Raw genomic sequence first — 23,149 nt, 5'->3', positions numbered from 1 at the left:
TGTTTTGAATAAAATTGTAAATGTAAATAAAAATTTTGAAAACAAACGAAAATACTCATAAAACACATGGTTTACGAAAAGACCTTTCGGTCATCGAGTCATACAACACATGCTTGAATAAATATAATAAGCTAAAAATTTATAGCTTCATAGTCAAAACTTGAACTTTAAAGAAATAAAAAGTCACAATAAAGTTTTTTTTTTAATTAACAAACAAAAAACTAAACGCAACACTTAATTCAGTAATAAAATTAAAATTCATTCATGTTAATTTCAAATTATTTCTAAATAATGATAACAAATAAACAAATGTTTTTAAAACATAACCAGAAAATTAGGCAAAAATAGCAATTACAGCTATGTTTTAACTATAAGTATTTGAATAACTTTATAAAAAATATAAAAAATATATAAGTTTTACTAATCTACAAAAACAAACAAATAAAGTCTGCCAGAAAAAAAAAATTATAATAACCTTGTTTATATTTTTTTACATTTTTTTCTACAAACAACTGTTTACTGATTTTTCTTAGTAGATAGTCATTAAAGCTCTCAAGCTTTTACACATAACTTTTTTCAAGTTATAATTGAAGTACTTTTCAAACAGAGAACTATACGTCTGCAAATAGCCGCCGGTTATAGTACTACTGCTATAAATCTAGTTTAATCAAATTTAAAATAACTTCTTTACAAGTGTACACAGAATTGATAGAAGTTCTAAGGGGAAATTTTAAATGTTTTGTCCTAAATTTTTCTAATAGGCGACCAACTTTGAAAATAAAATTCATTAGATAAATTTCTTTAAAATAATTGTTTAAGTTGTTGTAAAATTTCAAACTTTTTTTAACGAATATTTATAAATTTGAAGAGTTTTTGTCAGTTTATGCTTTGGTGATAGTATTATATTAAAATAAAACTAATAAATTTTTTAAGTTTAATATTTTTTAACCTAAATTGTAAAAGGCTAGTTAAATTTTTTTTTCAAATCTAAATTTTTACACAACAAAGTTATTTTTTAACCCCAACAAAAAATTTCTTTGATACTTTTTAAACCGTACTTTTACAAAAATTTATAACATATGGATTGATTATATGGTTAGATTTAAACTTTTAACAAAAAACAAAGAAGTAAATTTTCAAAACATTTATATACAAACAATTTGGGTAGGACTACTAGTTAATCTAACTTTATATTTTCTTTTAAGATTCAAAAAATATGCATCAAAGAGTATAGTTAAGTTGTTTAAAGATTAAAGTATGAATGAAATGGTTTAGTAATACTTGAGTCTAAGAAAAAACTATGCTATAGTTATTTTTATGAAAACTAATAAAGTTAAGGATTTTGAAAACTATTGTAAAAAACAACTACAAGGCAGAAATGATCAAATACAAAAATTAAGGGGTCGGAAACCTTCTATAAAAAACCCACTGGAAACATTCTAGGCGACCACAGTATTTTTGCAAAAATTCACTTTAAAATTAAAAAAATATTAACTTAAGATTAATCTGTATAAAGTTAAATATAAAAAGACACCACTCTACTCATAAGCAAAAAAAAAGTTCACATTAATTAGCCTTTATTTTATAAAGCTTAAAATTTTTTAGCTGCATTAGTTGCTTTTTAAAACATGTCGCGGATCAAAATTTTTGCTTAGCCGGACACAGTTTGCCGACTACATAACCTATGTTATCGTTATTAATTACTAAATAGTGTGATTAATCAGTAATTATTATGTAAATGTATGTCTTATAAATCAAGACTATAGATTAACAATTTTACAGAAGTTATAACTTTTGCCACCTTATGTGTCTTAACAAGCTTACTAAATAGCAATTTACTACAAACAATTTATTATATTCTTCGCTTATTATAAATTACCTAAAGAGTAATCAGGGTAAAAAATTAAACTAAAAATAGCTTTGCTTACATTTACCTAATTCTGGCAGGCGTCTTTTAATGTTTATTTTTATTATTTGTAGTTAACTTAACATTATAAAGTTAATTAACATTGAATTTTGTTGTTTTATGTATTTTTTAGATACATAAACTACTGATAAAGATAACTAACTACTGAGAAAATTCATTCGATAGTTAATATTATTAGTCATTAAAAAAATACTTATGTTCTTCAATAATACTTAAAACTTTAGTTTTACTTATCTAAAATAATACTGAAAAGTCTATTGTTGTCTAACTATACTATACTTGAGTTCATACAAATGAAACAAAATTTTTGATATATATACAATTTTCATTACTGTTAAAAGTTATTATTTATTAGTCTTAACAACTTTAACTTGTAATATAAGATTTCTTAACTTAACTATTTCGCTAATCATTTGACATTTTTACAAAGCACAATATTAAAACGAAAAATTTAAATAAGCTTATAACGATTTAATTGTTAACATCACAAATAAATGTCATATTTTATCATTAAAGACTAAAAATATTTTCATGAATTCAAAATTTTAAATGTCTATAAGTCTAATAAACAAGTAAATAAATTTTAGTGAAGTACCACTGAATAAACAGAATGATATTTTTATTTAAATATTGAGGAGAAATCAAGAGAAATGTAAAAATTAAAAAAAACGCATTTTGAGTTATAACAAACAATTATTTTAAAAACTAATCCAATAAAGTCTAAATCTTATCTAGTTTTCAAACATTTATATAACAGTAACGTTTTTTTTTCAAATCTAAATATATTTACATAAAATTCTAATTAAGTAAAAAAGAAAGAACTAAACAAATTAAACTTGAAATGTTGTCTAGATTTTAATTATACGTATTTACTAAAATATTAATGGCAGATCATTTTTAATTCTAATTTTAAGCCTAGAATAACTATACTATTTTTTAAATTTCGTAAGTTTTTAAGAAGAACATTATCTCATTATTAGTATATAAATACACTAGTAAGTTATATAATTAAGTGTTGGTACAAACAAAATGCTTGAATTTTTCTAATTGTTGTAATCCATCTTATTCATATCCTGGTGAAACTGAAATTGAGCAGGTTGACCACTCTGCTGTGCCATCTGGTGGCCACCAGGTTGCTGCGACATCTGATACTGCTGTAGTTGCACGTTAGGGGATTGCTGATGGCGGTACTGATGTTGCTGCTGGTACGTGATACCAGCTGAGTTTGCTGTTTGTTGGTGAACACGCACTGATGAAGTCATCTGTTGGTGACGCTGCCTATATAAACATATATTAGCACAATTATAAACAATAACAGTTAAACTTAAATTAAATCACTTATTTTGTTTGAAAGATTTGAATCAAAATTTTCTACATATGCTGATGCAATGGAAACAATCAAACCAAAAGACATTTTTACCAATATCAATACCAAATTAAGTGTACTTGCCAGAAAAATTGAAGCAGAAAACGAGCAAAAGTTAAAAGAAAAGAATGCACTAAATGCAATTGTATTTAACATCCCTTAGTGGAGAAATTCAACCACTAGATCCCTTGAAAACTCTAAAAATGACTTGCAAAATATCCAAAAAGTTCTAGGAGAAAACAAAGTTAAAAAACAGGAGTTAAAATCACTATATCGTGTAGTTAAAATCACAAAGGACAAAAATAGACCGATCATAATCAAGCTTATTGATGTAGTCTGTAAACACAGACTGTTAAAAGTGAGAAATCTGAAAGTTATGAATAACTGAATAGAAACAAATATTTATATCAACCCTGATAGAACTATCTTAGAACTTGAATCATTCAGAATATTGAGAAAGGAAGTTAAATTGAGACAGGTCATAGCAGACCAGAATAACTGAAACGTGAAATACATAATCAAGAACAATAAAATTGTGGAATCATCTAGACAGCTGTTTCGTTTTAACTTCCAGGAGCTCTGGGATTAATAGCAAAAACTGTGAGTCAATCTGTGAGTCAACAACTTTAAACACTTCTAATCATTTAAAATTTTCTGATAAATTTAGTATTAACCATAACAGGTTTTCTTTTAATAGACATAATAATTGTAACAGTATACATTTAAGAATTGAAAACACTATTATAAGATCTGTTTTTTGAATAAAGTTGATTTTTTAGAGAATTATTTGTACATGAATAACATCGATTTATTTTTTCTTACAGAAACTTGGTTGACTCCTAAAGTCAACGATGATATAATCTGTCCCTTTAATTATGTTATAATCCGTAACGATAGGAGAAGTAGGGGTGGAGGTGTTGCTGTCCCTTGCAGAAACTCCCTTAAAGTATATAAAGTTAAAAAAGATTTAATCTCTATTAACAACACAAATTTTCAATACATATGTATAGACGTAATTTTTTAAAAACTAAAAACAAGATTTTTCTGTGTTTACCTTCCCCACTGTCTGCAAAGTATGCACTGTCTGTTAAAAAAGTAATTAAAATAATTCAATTTTTTTTTCCCAATGACTATTCTTTTTATGCTCTTGAGGATTTTAATCTGCCAAACATAGATTGGACAATTCCTAGCGCAGACTATAATGAATCCCATGAATGTTTTCTTGATTTTTACACGGATAATTTTTTAACTCAGGTAATCGAAAGTCCAAATCATAAAAACTGCAACATACTTGACCTCTTATTTTGGTCTAGATAAAATAATATCTCATTCAATAAATTTTCCATTAACAAATACGTGTGACCATAACTTGATACCATTTGAAACTAAAATTAAGAGTCAAAGGATTATCAATTCTAAAAAAGATTCATATGGTTTTAAAAAGGCAGATTTTGAAAACAACAATAATTACTTGTCAAAAATAGTTGGACCTCATTATTTAACGAGTCAAAAAATCTCCAACATTTTTATGACCAATTCGATTCAAACTTCAATTAAACGTTTTACACCTTATTCTAAAAACAACAAAAGTAAGAAATAACCATGTAACATTAAAAAATTATTAAAAGAAAAACTTATTCTGTACAAAAAAATAAGACAAATAAATCATTTTCTAAAGATTATAAATATAAGTCAGATGAATATCAATTAGCCGTTATAAATTACAATTTTGAATATGAAGAACAATTCTGCAAAAACCCAAATTTAAAAAAGTTTTATAATTAAGTAAAATCTAAACTTAAATTAATTACTGCAATACCCCTTTTATATGACAATGATAAAGATAAAACAGTAACCTCAGATTTTTAAATAGCCTCACTTTTCAACAAAAGTTTTCAAAAAATATTTTAAAAAGATGATAACCACCTAAGTTTTAAACTAGCTCAAAAAATTGTAAAATGCAAAGCTTTTTTATAACTTATGAAGACATTAAAATTTAATTAACCACCGAAAAGATAAAATCATTAGAACCCCAGAAAATATCTCGCACTATTTTATTAAGCATGCAATTCCATCAGTATTTTTCACTTTCATTGATTTTCAACTGATCTAAAGAACTAGCTGAAGTACCACAACAATGAAAAATGTCTTTTTTCATTCCAGTCTATAAGAAAGGTAACAAACACAACGCGTTAAACTATAAGCCAATATCTTTAACTAGTGGCTTTTCTCGAATTTTTGAACATTATATCTATAAAAACTCTTCTTGCCTATAATTTACTATCTGATAAACAAATTGGTTTTGCCCCTAACCGCTCGTCAAGCATTCAACTATTAACATGCTTACATTCATAGATTCATTCCTTACCTCAAAAACAAATGTATTGAAGTAGTTTACACAAATATTAAAAAAGCTTTCGATTTAGTATCACACTAACGATTATTAAGAATATTGAGTCAGTATGGACTACATAAATCCTTAGTGAAGTGGTTCAATAATTTTTTTAACTGGGAGATTGCAGACTGCAGACGATACAAAAATTTAGTGAGACAAATATTTCTTTAAAATCTACTCTAGATGATATCTACAAATGACTAAAAACAAGAAAACTCGATTTAAATCCTAAAAAATGTAAAATTCTAATAATTAAGAAAAACAAACTGTTAGACCCGATTAACCTTTTAATCAATAACACTAAGATACCAACAGTTAAAAAGTTTTTGAGGTTTTAAAAATGTATATCTCTGAAAATTTAAAATGGAACGAACACATTAAAAATTTATATAATGTTGTACAAGTTTCATCCTATCAAATATCAAAAAGTTTAAAAACTTATTCAGCTACTATTCTTACAAAACCATTTAAAATATACGCTCATCCTAGGTTGAACACAATACACAAATTTGGTTACCCTATTTAAAAAAATACATTAACAAAGTTGAGTCTGTGCAAAGAAATTTTACCCGTTTGATATGTAGTCGTTGTAAGATATCCAATACATTGTATAATGATAGATTGGTTAAACTTGGATTGAAATCTCTAGAATATAGAAGATGGGAATTTGATTTATTTACGCTCTAAAAATTATTAATGGCAACTATAAGGCTTTTATCAGACAATTTTCAGTTTTTCCCATAATAAATATCAGTTAAAAGGAAATAAGAGAAAAATAAAATGTAAACACAATTTTAACAACGGTCAGTGGCTTGGATCATTTTTCACAGAGCAAAGACTATGTGGAACAAGTTACCACAGGATGTGGTATCGTGTGAGAGGGTGGAATATTTTCGCTTAAAACTAAAATGATTTAACTTAAAAACGTATAGATATCAGTAAAATTCAGTAACTTTCCACAAAAACAATACAAAAATATCGCATTTTATGTCAAGAATTAAGTTTAAACTTATTAATGAGTTTTTAATAAATCTAACTTCGTTTAATATTTTGTTTACTTTTGTTGAATATAAATGTATTTTATTTTTCTCACTGTGTGTCCTGTTTAAGTGGCTAAGTTTTGATGCTTGAGTACAACACTATTTACACTAAACAATATAATAATAATTAAATTGTAATAAAACAGCAGCAGTTTTATTTAAAAGTAGTTCGATGGTTTTAATATGATTCCAATGTAAGTTTTCCAGTTAACACAATAAATTTTATACAACTCTGAAAAACTAAAGATAATAAATTTTACCGAATCAAAAAAAGGTAGCAAAAAGTGTAAGTAAACTTTTATAAACATGCATAGAATATGAAAACTTCTTGCAGATTGAGTTGTTATGAAATAAAAACCTGGTTTAAAAATCTTAATTGGTCACAGCCGAGGAATATGTTAGCCAAGAATCTGCATACGCAAAAATAACCTGCACTGAAGACTAAAAAGTTTCATATCTTATAGCTAATGATGAGTACTACAAAGAAACGATGTTAAAGTACTACTGAAAACCTATGTTGAGAGATTTTCGGTGAACATCAAAATTTATTGTTTTAGTCGTGATAAAAAAATAAACAAAGATTTTTCTAACAGTTTAAGCAAAGATTATTATAAGTAAAAAAATACGTTTTTAGTAATTATGCGATCTAAAATACACTTATGTAGAAAACTATAATTATAGAAATGCTAAATAGGTATATCGGTGAACAGTTACACCAAATTTATTATTGAAAAAAATAATTAAATTGATAAATAGACTAAATTTTGACTATTTTTTTAATATTCCTAATATTTTTAAATTAAATAAAATAAAAACTGTAATATTCTACAAGGATGATTATATGAAAGATAAAAAATTATAAAGTTTTAATCATCCATAGAGCTTTAGTATCACTACAAATTCTATTACATTTTTTAAATGAATTTTTTTTGAAGTACTAATAACTACTTCAAAACTCTGTAGAACTGTGTTTGTTATATCACAGAGAAATGTTGTGAACTTTAATTATTTAACTATTAAACAAACATTTTAAATTTTTGTTGAAAAACTTATTTGCACATCATAATAAAAACATTAAATGGTATAAGTGGCAAACATCGTAAAAAAAATACTAAAATAACATATGGAAAATCATTAAGTACTACCAAACATATTATATTACTAAATGAAGTAAAAAATACTTAAACAAAAAACGTATTGAATTTAGTTACCAGGCTACACTAAACCAAAATAACGAAAATTAAACCGTTTTAAATAGAGCATATGTAAAGCACATTAAGGTTGTCATTATGAAATTTAAAAAAAGAGAGAACTAATTCAGTTAAGTTGTAAAAAAAAAAAGAAGTAATTTAACTCAATGCTATAAAATCAAAATTTTTAATAAACTTAAAATAACAAATAATAAATACAACTCTGGTATGGTGTAACCAAAGAAACACCTTGCAGTGCATTGTATAACTAAAATGCTGAATATCTATAATTTCAATTTTTTAACTCACGCTTTATTTTTTTTCTGGCCAAATTGTGGGGCCAAACTTTCACAGCCTTCTGTAATAAATACGAGGTAAATTTTAATTGGTTGTAGAATCTTTAAAGTGGGTAACTCTTATTTATCGTAATCTTTATTAAAAACGGTTAGATCATAATCATAGATTACTACCATGCTTTAAAATATAAAATAAGTCTTTAGTCCCTGGGCATAGGATTAAATTAATTTTGGCTTTCTCAACAAAATATATTTTTTCAATTAACAACACAAGCTAAAGATTATTTAATACTTAAAACTTTCGGTTTATTTTAGAAACGTTAAATTTAACATTTACATACTAGGTGGTCTTCCTGTTGGTGGTTGGTTGTGTTGCCTGAGCATCTTATCATAGCGCATTGCACTTCTCATTTTTCTCAGCACAAATTCGGGTAGCTTAAAAAATATCAGCTCGTTCGGATTTGTACCCTGGCAGTCCCTGAAAACAGAAGAAAGTTATAAGGCAATCACAACAGCATAATGTTTGTACTTATATGTGCACTAACTTGTACTCACGATTATACAATTTGGTGACTTCTTCAGCAATCATGATAAAGGTCTGTGAAAATTAATTTACTTATGCAAAAATTTAAAATACTTTTTCCAAAAAATAAAATCAAAAATAACAATTATCTTTTGAATTAGAGATTTTTTCAGTGATAGCATAACGAATAAATATTTGTGCTATATGTATTTAGAAAATTCAAAACAATATTACTAAAACATCTTACTACAATAAAAACTTACATTCTTTCCACCTGTTGCAGTCATGCACTGGTTGGCAACCATCCACTTCTTGTCTTCGTGGTCTCCACTGTACTGTAAATATAAAGGTTTTAGAAAAGCTTAGTATACAAAAAAATTACAACTAGTTGTTATTTAAATAAACCTTAAACAGCTCCGGATGCTTCATATAAATTCGACCACGTGTAGCTCCAAGTCCAAGAGCTCTGCGGTATTTTTTTTTTGTATTTGATAGCATTAAAAGTTTTTACACACATTGCAAAAAACTATAGCTAGTCTCTAAATCGTATAAAAAACAATATCTATAGTAACTTATTATAGTTGATTAAAACTAACTTGTTTTATTTTCAGTGCTTATATAAACAATTTGATAAATTTCCTTTGAAAATCATTAACAATTATATATTACTAATTGTTTACGTTAGTGACCTAAACTGTTTTCAAATATTTGTAAAATGTTTAGATATTCCTAATTTCTATAAAGTTCAAAAAAAAAAAATTTTGTAGCACAAATATTAATTTTCTTTTAAAAATGCACATTTTTACTATTATACTAATCTATTCCTGATCAAAATAGAGGTTTATAAAAGAGAGACAGTAAAATAATACAGACGTTGTTAAAGTAATACTTTACATGTTATCTTTATTTTTAGTTTTTACCTTGCATAAAATTAAAATTATTAAAATTGCAATATGTAAATACTTTATAATTAAATAAAAAAACCTCTGGTAGATTATATCATTTTCTAAAAATTAAGATAATAGTAAAATGAACATTATTAAACCTCTTTATAATTGAACAAAACAAACTTGTTAGCTTTTGTTCCCATTACAAAGTCAGTTTCTGAAGTTAGAGCGTCTGGATTCCACTAAAATAAAGTAATTCAAATGTTATGTAAACTTTTTAGTTTTAGTTTTATCAATTTTCCGAATAGAAAGCAAGAAATCAACAAATCAAATAAATCGAATAATAACAGTAGTTTTAATAATAATAAAAATCGTTTTTCTGTATAAAAAACATAGCATAAGAGTAGATAGCTGAAAAATTACAAATCAATTGAGCTTTATGTTTTTTAATATGTAAATAAGCCTTTTTTTTAAGTTAATATAAATTCTATAAACCATTTTTAAATTTATGATAGTTTTATGTATATGAAAAGTTTCAAACGCAATGCATATAGTTTTTTGTTAATTGTCACTTTTATTAAGCTTTATTTATTTGACCCAGTAATACAACTTTATTAAAATCATTATCTTCTTACAAACTTATTTTCCGAAAAAAATAACACTCTTAGATAGGTATATTTAAATGAAAGACTTTTTAGATATAAATAAATTATGTTTATACCAAACAGCTTCTAACTTTAGTGACAAAAGTATTTTTTCATATACAACAATTAAATTTACAAACTTCCTGAATTTTCTTTTTAGCATCAGCTTTTAGTGGTTTATATTGACTTCCATGTTGCTTTGGTTGATTTGGAGTTCCTTGTCTGCTGGCTTTTTTCTAATGCATTTAATTTTTTATAATAATAAGTAATCAATTTTTTATCATAAGTAATTAAACTTAAACATATATTAATGCTCAAACTTAATCCTTGAGTTTTGTTATGCAGCAAAGTTGTAAATTGTAATATTCTACATAATCAAGTTTTGTTTAAATTACTTTACTAATATAAAATCTTAGTTAAAAATTATAAAATAGCATGATAAGACAAGAGTTAAATATAAAATAAAAACAAACTCTAGCTGGCGAAGGACTTCTTCTTGGGGATGACTGATCAGCAACCATTTTTACTCTCTGAAAAATCATTTTGAGTGTTACATTTTTATGGAAGTTACTACAAACAGTTTTATACTTCTAAGAATTAAGCCAAAATTAAAATTAAATTTCTACATTCTTTAGAGCAGAGATCGAAAACTATGGCTTGAAGGTCTAATTCAGATCGTTAACCAGGAATATCCGACACACAACGTATATTTTAGTTTTAAAAAAGTTGTGAAAACTAATTTTGTTTACATTTTGTTATATTGATGCTTTACAAATGTGTTTTTAATTTATCTATGAGTAAACAGGGGTTCTTATTTAACAACCTTACAACTAAAAAAAAATTTATAAAAATTTAATTGACATTGGTTAAAATATACTTTTTCCTATCAATTCAGTACCGCAAAATATCTTGGCTAGTTAACTCGGCCCGTTTTTATAAACTTTGTCAATTCCTGCTTTAAAGAAAAATATTTTTACAATAACTTATTCTTTTTTTAACTGTTCTATAGATATCCAAGGTTTAATTTTGATGTTATACAAAACGTGTAAAAAAAGCATAACATGAAACGCAATCACTTTATTGACAATATCTGAAGAGATCATTGGTGAGTTGTTCTGGTGAGAATAAAGCTGATGTTTGCCAAGCACTGAAGTAGTTGGTTGATATGTTTGTTGTGGGACAGGTGTCAGCAGTACTTAAAAAATACAACAATATTTAAATCACAAACAACTTTATTGTTTTTTAATGATATTTATTTTCAGTATAACAGAAATATACAATACATTAGCAAAAGTCTACATAAAAATTTAAACATTCGAGGTTTTTATATACAGTTACATTTCTTTTTCTTATTAAGTCTAAACTTATGTTTCGTTTTTATTTTAAATTCAAAATATTATAGCCAAATACATATATTCTAGTAAATAATAACATAGTTTATTATAAAAAAATTTATTAATGAATTATTTTTCGTTAAATTCTCCTTTTGTCAACACTTATTAATTTCGATAATCTTTAGTAATAATCATGTTATTTTTCTCAGTATTTTATTACATTGTATTTATTATATATGTGGTGTGTTCTAAATAAAAAGACAAATTCATAGCTTCAGTATAGTTTATAATTATAAAATATTAAATTTCTCTAAATAATTAACATGTAAGCATGTTTTAACCAATCGAGTAAACACATTCAACTAAAGTTCTAGAAACAATTGAAACTTGATATCCTTGTCATTCGTTACTAAGGCTAATAAATACATAAAAACTTATTTATCTTTAGACCTTGACCTTTAATTTTAAACAGAGCTTGTTTTTAATTTATTTTTATTAGTATAACTTATTCATTGAAATTTAACTTTTTATTACCAAATTCTACAACTAGTTAACATACTCTAAGTAGGCAAAGCAGAACGATTTACTTTTATTACCCATTAATAAAAATTACCCGTATTATTCTCAATATAGTTTCTTGAAACAAGATGCTCTTTTCCTTTTAACAGTTTTTTCATAAAAAACTTCTTGGCTTCATCCCAAGCTTCACTCCAGAACTCACATTGCTTTAAAATATTTATTAGTATCAATAAGTCCTTTTTTTAAGAAAGTTATTAAAAATTCTAAATTAAAAACAAACCATTTACTTCAGTAGTATTAGTTTATAATGTGAACACAACAACAATTAAATCTAATTAAGAATTTTTTTAAGAATCTAAAATATTTTAAAACCTATTTTTTAGCTGATAAGTCATTTTCATATAGTTTTAAATTGAGTTTTTTTTTAGTTTTAAAGTTCAATCTTTATTTTACTCCAATCAGTAAACATATGACAAACACTTGAAGTAAACTTAATAAACAAATTCGATTTAAAAATTATTTAAGAACTTTTATAGTTTGATTATAAAAAAGAAAACATTTTTTTTTTTATTACATAATAATTTTAGTTTTGTATACATATAATTTATTGTCATAAAGATACATTTTAGTAAAATATTAAACAAAAAAAAATCTTTTAGAATTATTTAAACTACCATAATTTAATTTTAACTTTAAATCAATTACAATAAAAAAGAGTTATTGTTTGTAGGAAAATCAACAAAACCTCCTTACTAGTTCTAGAGGGTTGACTTCTTTGACAAAAGGCTTTCTAAGAAAATTATCCTTGATAGTAATAGATGTTTCTTTAACGTCCTGTTAATAAAAAAATATTAAAATAAATCTTAAGATTTGTCCACAGTACACTAATTAAACAGATGTGTTAAAGTGTTTAATTAATACACCAATTAAAAACTTTAGTACGACAATTTATCGATTGATATAGTTTGCAAAAAATCATTTTTATAACTTAATGAGGAAAAAATTGGTAGGTAAGCATAAGATTCAAAATCAACATAAGATATAAAGATAGAGAATACACATATTATATAGATTGAAATGTTTATAATTATCTTAGTTACACCTTACTTAATTTACCATTTCAACAAAAAAAAACAAAATAAATAGATAATCATTTACTGATACTGCTTTCTCGCAATTTCGCTCATTTTAGTACATTACACTTTCCACTTGTTATTCAAACGTTTTATATATTTTTTATCTATCTAAATGTGTAAATTATTTTAAAACATTTATAGAAAAAATAGTTGATATAAATAAGGTAAAGGTTATAAAATAAAAACTACTAAATTGCGTATGAATAATTTTTTTTATTGAATTTTTTTAAATAAGTAAATATAGAAACATCTGAGTGAAAGTACAAAAATTTTGAAAATTGAATTTTAAAAACTATTAATGTAGTAAAATATGGACATACCTTTTTATTATTTTTTATGGGCATAGAGTGTAACGGTTTTTTCTTATTAATATTGGCTTTTATACGAACACTTAAAATATAAATTAAAAATCATCAATTTTTAGAACAAAAGATTTAAATTAACTATTGAGATATAGTAATTTTTGTATAAGTCTCCAATACAGACATATGGATCCATTATTTTTATTGTCAGTTTACTTAAAACTAAAAAACTCACTAAAAAGTTATCATCCATTTTAAATTTTTAAGCAACTGACCTAAAATTTTGAGAAAATGTTACTTGGGTTCTAAGAAAAAGTCCAATTAAAACAATTTTAAAAAGCAGAGCATATTGAAACCAAAAAAAAAAAAGTTTATTTAAAAAACTCTAAAATACAATACCGTCAACTAAAAGATAAGACTGAAAAGGTTTACATAGGATTGACTAAAAACTGTAGACAGGTTTTTAGTGAAATAGTTGTTTTTAATTTTAATTAGGCCCTTTTAAAAGGAACCTTTTGAACTTTCTGGTTCTGCACATATCTTAAAAACTAGCTTCTTAGCTATATTTTAGATATTTAAAATGAGGTCAAAATGTATAAAAGTGCTTTACAAAAAAGTGCCTTTAAATTTAATACTATAGAAATAGAAAAAAAAACCTTGCGTGCCTATAATTATGTAACAACATTTCTATGTCTTTATTAATTAACAATGTACAATTTTCACACTTATTGTTTCTCAACATACACAGTGCTTCAATAATCACAATAATAATTTTTTTTTTAATTAAATTTATAGAATATAAAGTTGTGCCTTTAATCTGCACAATAAATTATTCATATACAGACAATAAAAACATAACAGATTTTTTTGTTTTGAGCTTGTATTAAATAAATACAAATATTAAACTGTTTAATTATTTAATAATAAACAACCTTGTAAATACCACGCATAGCATGAAAACAATCTACGTTAATATCATCCTGCAAGACCTTCCTCAAACTATCCATACAAGCTGATGGGTTGGCTCTTTCCATAGGTGCATAACCTAGATGATTATGAGTTCGCACCAAGTTAATGTTTTCATCTAGCATCAATGTGTTATATCCAATATCCAGCTGTTAAATTAAATTAGAATAAAATCTAAAGCTGTTTTAAAAAACTTCCAAACAATATTTTGTTTCAAGATAAAAAAATCATATTGCTACTTCATATTTGTAAAAAACAAGCTATGCAGCTAATTTTAGTTAAAAGTAAGTTAATACTCTAAAGTTATAAGATTTATACAGTTAAACATTGTTGACTGACATTTTTTTTAATCAAGTAATAAATATTTATCTTATCCTAAAGTCATTAAGAAAAGAGCACTGTTATTTAAATTAACAAATTTAATTCATAAGGTTTTGGTAATCTATAAAAGTTATTGTGATTCTTTAAGTTTTAAATAACTTTACAATGTCAGAAATAAATACAGTAAAACAAATTTACAAAACCAATGTTGCTGATTTAACTAACTATCTATCTAAATGTGTAAACAAACTAAGTAATTCTCTAATAAACTGTTTTGGATCAGCCACATTTTGAAGTAAACTTTTTTAAATATTGCTAAATTAATCTCTTATATTTTTAATACTATACACCAGGGGCATTGGTGGGGTTAAAATCTGGAGCTGTAGCTCTACTTAAAAAAATTAAACATTATGTTTTTTTTAGAGCTTAAGCCTCTAAACACGCTGCTTTAAATGGACCCCTGCTTCAGCTGTACAATCCCAAATTACGTCAAAGTAACTTTATTTTAAAGTTGTGGAATTGAGCTTCAAAATATTATAATTTTTTTTTATATTAGCTTAAAAATAAGAAAGTTATGTTATCATGAAGTTGTACAAAAAATACAGCCAAATGTGTACATGAATGTCGTTAATTTTCCTGCTTTATTAGTTTTTTTTTTCAAATTTTTATATTTGATGTTCAAAATGTTAATGTAAGCTCAATCTGTGTCAGCAGCATCCTAAAAAAACGTATAAAAGTTGAATTATGGAGCTGCATGAACTTGCAGCTCTATATGAACTATATCATGATCGTTGTATAATTTACTACAACGCAAGAAAAATAAGACCAGTTGAACTCGAGGAGGGAATACTCAAGCAGGATCAAGTCGAGAAGTAATAAACTCGAGAACAAATAAACTCGAGCAGGAACAACTCAAGAAGGAACAGACTTGAGCAGGAGCAACTCGAGCAGGAGCAAATTGAGCTGGGGCAACTGGAGCAGGAGCAACTCAAGCAAAGGGAACCTCGAGCAGGAAAAACTCGAGCAGAAGCAACTTGAGCAGAAAAAACTTGATTTTTTTATTTTATAATGTCAATCTGCAGTACCCCCCAACAAAAAGATCATGCGACGCCACTGCTATACACTATTGTAAAACAGATATTCTATAAAATACATTATAAGTATTTCAAAAAATATATTAAACTTCCTACAGCTATTTTTTACATGACTGGTAGTAGATATAAATGCTTTGCCAACAACTAAATATAACCATTTTCCAAAAGTTAGAGTAAAAATTAACTCAAGCCTTTGTGTTTTTGAGAAAATACCTATTTAAACTTGTAAAAAAGCTTTAATTTTGAACTTATTTTTAAACACTTTAAGGCTAATTTTATTTAGTTTGAATTGACTTGATTTAGAGTAAAACAGAGGCAACTTTTAATATATTTATTGAAAACACTTTGAAAATTAATGTTTAACAAAAACTGCGTTAAATATTAAAATACAAAACCATTTCTACATTATTAAGCATATTTACAAATTTAAAACACAATTTCCTTGAATTAGTTGGAAATAGGAGGGTGTTATCTATGAAAGCTTAAACTATAAACTATAAATTAATTAATAAGCTAATTTTTGAGATGTAATCATTTTTGTATAATGTTTCTGATATAAATTTGGACCATAACTTCTTCATTGTCAGTTTATATAAAAATTTAAAATTAATTAAAAATTTATCTTTAACTTCAAGTTTGAAACTATTGACCTCAAACTTTCAAAAAACTTTCATTGTATTAAAAAATAATCTATTGTAAAAGTTAAAATACTAAAATTTTGTGACCCAAAAAAGAAACAAAACATTTTTTATTAAGAAAAATTTAATCATTACTCTAGACTTTAAAAAATCCTACAATAGGATTATTTATAATAAAGTTAACTTAATAAATTCATAATTCATAAAGTTTGAGAAAGATTGCTTAAAAACTATAAGAGAAAATAGATTTTTTATCAAAATTGTTTTTTTCTACCTTTTTGATTTGGCCTTTACACAATTCCTATTGAAATCTCTGACTTTTCCCCCTAATATCTCAAAACTAACTATAATTCAAGGTGGCCACTGGTTTTTGAGAAATTTCTTTCAGGTTTTTGAAAGTACGCACTTTTGGGTCTATTTTTAGTTTAAAGTTAAGTTTAAAGTAAACATGTGTTAAATAGTATATCAACATTGAAAAGATAATGTAAAGCTACTTAAAAAAAAAAATTAAAGACCAAAAACTTATCTTTATGATAGATTTTTAGTGTCAAATCAAAACTTTACTAGGTATCATGTAAAAAATTACTTAAAATTCCAGGTTTTTACATTTTTTTTAATCAAATTCCAGGTTTTTTTCGCCAAAATTTTAAAATTCTAGGTTTTTCCAGGATTCAAGGTTTAGTGGCCACCCTGTTTATTATAGGAAAAAGTAAAAAGCAACTTTTTTTTAAGTTTAAGATCTTTTACATTTACAAGGTTAGATTAACATTTTTTTTAAAGTGCCTTACCCCCTATGCCCTTAATAGCTTTCAGGATTTATAAACTTTGTCAAAAATAGCATGGAATATTTTAATAAACCTTATATAAAATAGAGTGTTTAAAGAGTTTTCAGCGTAATTAGTACCCTGACACTATCATCTCACAGAAACTTAAAATTTAAGTAAACAAAACTTTTGAAATGGAAACCTTGTTTATAGATATTTAAGGGCATAGGGGGGTCCACCTTGATTTTTACAAATTGATCTTATTTTATAGAGCTTTATCTGAGCTATCAGAAATTTTTAACCCCTTGAAAAAATTAAAAGTAATTTTTGAGATATAAGCGATCAAAGTTAGTGACCTCAATAGGTTCTTAATGGAAGGCACAAACTAAAAACATGAAAAAACACCATTTTATAAAAAATCTATCTAATCCTTCATTTTTTAAGCTCTCTTCTTCAAATTTTCACAGTAAGTCTATTATTTAATTTTAAAAAGATTGAACACAGGATTTTTTTTAATTTTAAAAAATAATTTTTTTATATAAAAAAAAACACCTATTTCTTTTGTTTTTTCATACTTAAGTTTTCATTTTTTAATACTTTTTTAGTTCCAACATTTAAAGTCTTTTAAACTATAAAAGGAACATTTCCTGAAAGTTTGAGGTCTCTAACTCATAAAATGAAGGAGAAAATAGATTTTTAGTGATTAGAACTTCTGAGAAAATTCACACTAAAAATTTGCGATTCATATGTTTTTATCAGAAATTTTTTATAAAAGTTGCAATATCTGAAAAGTTATATTAGATTTTTAACTCTATGAAAACTGGCTTGTAGTTTGTACTTCAAGCTTTTATATAAGATCCAATGTTATTTTTAGTAAAAAAAAAGGTCGGATCCCCCCCCCCCCTTTATGCCCTTAAAGACCTTAAATTTATAAGGAAATAACATTTAGAGACTTTGTGGTAATTCTGTAATATTTTTTAAGGATTTTTTGGCAGTTCACTCGCTTGAACTTCAGAAAACTTTTATCATTGCAGAGGGGAGAGTGGGTTCTGATGTTTTTTTACCTTAAAAAAAAAAACTCTGCATTAGAATTTACTAACAGTAACAAATACTTGATAAAAAACATACCCAACATTCTTTATCTACTTTGTGATCTTCATTTTCATCATCAGATAACTTTACTTTATCTATGTCATCTTCTTTCTTAATTATTGTAACTTCAACTGGTTTAAGAAATCCGTTTTTATTAACTTTTATATCCATTTAAAAACTTTTATTTCATTAGCTTCGTTTAAATTTATATTTTTGTATAAATTTAACTATTGAAAAGCAAATAAAAGCAAAAATAAAAGGTATAAATTGTTAAATATCATGTTACGTTTCTACTGTTGTTAGTTAAGTTATATAAAGTTACCAATTAAGTTGTTTATAACTAATTACAATGAAAAATGTTTGGTGAAGAAATTTAGTATAGTCAGAGATGAAGGAATTTTATGCGCTTTACTGAGCACAGAAAAACACTACTTAAGAATAGACCTCTTTTTTTAAAAGCTTGACTTCAGTATTCAATTCTAAGTGAATGTAGATGCCAGGTTGTACTAAAAAGCTATAAGAAATAAAAAGAGTTTTTATACGATAAAACCAACTGTTAGCAGTTCTATATAAAAAAAAATATTTTTTTACAACCAAAATGAACTTTACAATAAAAAATTTTGAATATTATTCTGAAAGGAAAATTTATAATTTCTAGTGTAATTTAGACATCTATTTTTATAGTATAACTTGTTTAAGGTTAGTGTAGATTTACTCAAATTCAAAACATTATAAATATATTTATGTAAAATTTATGTAGTTATCTAATGGGTTAGTATATTAAAGGTCAGTCTTTTTTTTTTTGTCATTTGCTGAGTCAGCATTTTGCTTCCCAATCATTTTATTTTTTAATTTTAATTGTTAAAACTTTATTTTTTGACTAACTTTTAATTTGTTTGGGTAAGGTGGGTTAGGGATAAGGGTATAAATAAAACTAAGTAGAAGCTTGAAAAAATGTGAAAGCATGATAAACTGTTTGTAGATTGATGACTGCAGGTTTTTCGGTTCTGTTCTGATCTGACTGACTGATGAGTTCTAATAAGGACGAAACCGGTATCAGTCTTCCGAAATTTATAGTCTGATCATCAAATTGGTATGGTTAAACATTGTGTAAAGTTGAGCTTGTTTACGGCATACGAAAGTTCTGGCTTAGGCTTTGTAGACTTTCGCTGATATTTCCATTGATCGTACGTTCTATCAAAAGAAATATCTATGTTTGTTATCACTCGAACAGGTTTTTTAATAATTTTAATTCAAAATTAAGTAGAAATAAATAATATTTTTTTTTGTGTCTAAAAGAATTTTATTAGTTGTTATAACTATTTTTAAAAACAAATTATACAGTAATCTTCCTTTATTTTACCAACATATGTTTCTGTGTGTCAACGAATCAACACACTTCAACTGGGTTCTGTAAAAAATAATTACTGTAATGATAGAATAGAAGCATAGAATAAAGTAGGTGTATACATGTTTTCATTAAAATAAGATATTTTCAACAGATAATAGTTAATATTAGGTAAAATACTGGAGTTCTACTTTACCAATTAATTATTTTGTTTTGTTTTATTAATTATAAAATACAGTATATATTTAATTTAGGTCATTATGATTTTATATATGTCCCTGTAAATTAATTATCGGTCAGTAAATTGTAAGCCCAATAACAATTTTGTTTTTTGTGTTTTGTTTTTTCTTAAAGTTTAATTTTTTCATTTTTGATTTTTACATTTGAACTAAATCTGCTTCCTAATTCTATATAACTTTGATTCAATCATTACAAACATTCAATATATAATATATATGTTACATCGAGTTTCTGTGATTTTTATTGCCTTCAGCGTCGTTAAGTTTTATTAAATTTTATTGATTCACTAACTAATGGTTAATTTTTTTATTTTTGTTAAAAATAGATTACATAAAAACTAAATCAATGATCATTGCAATACAAATTAAATTGTTTAAATAACCTTATTTACATTGTGACGTAATTATTAGTTGTAACGAATGTATTTTTCATTAGTTAACTACAATAAAATTTGAATTAGTTATCTTTCCCATTAACGTGAATTGTTTGTTTATATTATGTTTTGTTGTGTAATTTAGCTTACTTTCATTATTTTAGACTTAATAATCACAAATATTATATAGTTTTATAACAGTCGGATTTAATATTAAGTATATTACCTATTAATAACTATTATCTGTAGAAAATGTCTTATTTTAATGAAAACATGTATACACCTACTTTATTCTATGCTTCTATTCTATCATTACAGTAATTATTTTTTTACAGAACCCGGTTGAAGTATGTTGATTCGTTGACACACAGAAACATATGTTGGTAGAATTAAGGAAGATTACTGTATAATTTATTTTTATTTATTTTCCAGTGAAGTTACTTTACTATGATCTTTTGTTAGCAAACAATTAAAGCTATATTTTGAACAGTTATAACTATTTTTATAAATTTTTCACTTGTTATAAACCTATTTAAAAATAAGCAATTGTTCAGACTAGTCTTTGTAGAACAATTACATTAGTATTTAACAAAACTTGTTATTAAGTAGTCCTAGAAAAGACGTTTTTTTCGTGCACCAAGTCTTAGGACCAATTATTTATACGTTTTTTTTTCTTGTTTAACAAACAATATAAAAAGAAACTGTTAAAATAATTAAATCGTTGGTTTTTTAGTTTTGTTTGAATTTAGTAGTATAATGTTTAATGAAGTTTATTTCGAACTATCTATTTTGAATGCTTTATGACGTAACAATATCTTTAACACACAAAGTTTTTGCGGAGATTGACTTAAGCGTAGTATTCGTTCAATACAAGTTTTATTTACCTTATTTATTGATGTTTTGAAATATGTAACACATAAATGTCTAAGTTTTTTTTAAGTGACCGGCCTTTACGGGATAATTAATCTAGTGTTAAAAATTTTAATTAATTCTTATAACTAATAATGCTTAAATATAAAATATCAGTGAAATGCTTTTGTTCGTTAAAGTATTTTTTATTTAACCGCACTAACTAAAAAAAGGAGTTTTGTTCGACATAATCGACATATACAAATAATAAAAATGAGGCCCTGATGATTAAAAGCTTTAGCAACCCGTGTTAACATTTTGTGAAAATTCTTTAAGCTTTATTGAAACAGTTTAAACATGTTTAGTGTTTTTTTTTTAATATTTACGTAACTTGTTTTGATTGTTGTTTTAGTAACTTATCAAATTTTTATTTTTCATTAGAACCAGTTTAAAATGTTTTCTTATAAAAAGTTCTATTAACAATCTAACTATTTTACTAGAAAGGCAAGTGTTAGTTAAAAACTTTAAGTTATCTTTATTTTACATAAAAAGTATTTAAAATATAGGAGACTGAATATTAAGTTATTACATCTTCTTTTTTTAATATCAAATTTTGCTTACTTTTTCTAGGTTTGATATATGTAAAATTAAAGCTTAAAAAAATTTAATTTTAAAACTAAAATACGTTTAATTACACACTAACTTCAATAAAAGATAAATAACTCGTACAACTTTACGTATTTAAAATGTATTAGTTTTAACTAACTTATGTGGTTTTTTAATTAATTAGTTTGACTTTTAATTTTTATGTTACAGTTATATCTCTATAGCAATACTACTAAAGTATTATTAATAGTTAAAACTATATTTTTAAAAACTTATATAATTGAAATTTTTAACTATCTTCAAATGTTTATTTATTTGAAATTATTTTCTGACAGTAGAGCTTCTGGTAGGTATTAGAAAAGCACAGCGTCGCTTTAGCGCGGGTCGTTATTTTAGCACAAGTGACACTTTAGAATGGCGTCACTTTTGCACTGAGTAATACTTTAGCACGGAGTGTAACTTTTTCTTGTAGCGTCATTGAGCACGATCAATACTTATTAGTTAAAAAGTTAAATAATCATCAAGATTATGTTGAATTAAACGTTTAAAGTTCAACTTAATACAGTCATCATCCTGTTGAATATGCAATTTCGGCACTTCAAAGTGTGAAAAAAAGGGAAAGAATAGTTACCAACTCTATTTAAAGCTATATATGTTTTAAAAACGAATCAAGTAAATTTCAATAGTCTATAAAGTTATCAGAACTTAAAAAAAGGTAAACTATTTATCAATATTTCACACCTTAAGAATAGGGTTGATCACGCCAATTCGATCATCAGACCACAAGTATCTGATGATCGAATTGGCGTGATCAACCCTATTGTTAAACGATACTTGTGGTCTGATGATCGAATTGGCGTGATCAAACCTTTGTTAAATTTGAGCTTGTCTCACGGCAAACGAAAGTCCAGGCTTCTGCTCTGCTGACTTTCGCCGATGTTTTTTGTATTTTACACCTTTTATTGAAATTTACGCTTAAAGTTTAAGCTTATTAAAGCTAATTTACGCTAACTATAAAAGTTTTAAGAAACTTAAAAATTGCATATTTTCTAAGTTTACAAAATATGATTCAGTTGTAAATAAAAGAGTATAAACATTTCCTCGTTAAAGTTCTATTACATAATGAGTTAATAAACTTTTTAAATTTAACTTTATTAAAAAAATTAAGGTTTGTTATAAAATAACCAGTACTAAAATTCAAACACGAAGTTTTAGTTTAAGCTTAAAAACACGTAACACATTTAAAGTTTATTAACTTTTAGTTTACATGTTGCATAACTATTTTTTTTAACATGTAAG

The 23,149-nt window shown here is 25.2% G+C and overlaps 1 protein-coding gene across 1 annotated transcript; it reads right to left on the bottom strand.

The window, feature by feature from the left end:
• Positions 1 to 2,779: 2,779 nt before the first annotated feature.
• LOC145843354 (deoxynucleotidyltransferase terminal-interacting protein 1-like) lies at positions 2,780 to 18,623 on the bottom strand. The gene is made up of 14 exons (XM_082950822.1): positions 18,471 to 18,623; positions 14,492 to 14,674; positions 12,875 to 12,955; positions 12,216 to 12,327; positions 11,345 to 11,463; positions 10,742 to 10,798; positions 10,409 to 10,504; positions 9,808 to 9,866; positions 9,143 to 9,203; positions 9,001 to 9,072; positions 8,760 to 8,812; positions 8,556 to 8,692; positions 8,228 to 8,276; positions 2,780 to 3,205 (listed from the first exon to the last, which is right to left on the bottom strand). Exons 1-14 carry the CDS (start codon positions 18,603 to 18,605, stop codon positions 2,971 to 2,973), a joined length of 1,449 nt encoding a protein of 482 aa, XP_082806948.1. The 5' UTR covers positions 18,606 to 18,623; the 3' UTR covers positions 2,780 to 2,970.
• Positions 18,624 to 23,149: the final 4,526 nt, after the last annotated feature.

Source organism: Thalia democratica, chromosome 1 (assembly GCF_965202585.1).
Source record: "Thalia democratica chromosome 1, ktThaDemo2.hap1.1, whole genome shotgun sequence".
Taxonomy (NCBI): domain Eukaryota; kingdom Metazoa; phylum Chordata; class Thaliacea; order Salpida; family Salpidae; genus Thalia; species Thalia democratica.
The sequence above is the reverse complement of the archived record's forward strand: the minus strand, read 5'-3'. Positions and strand labels throughout refer to the sequence as shown.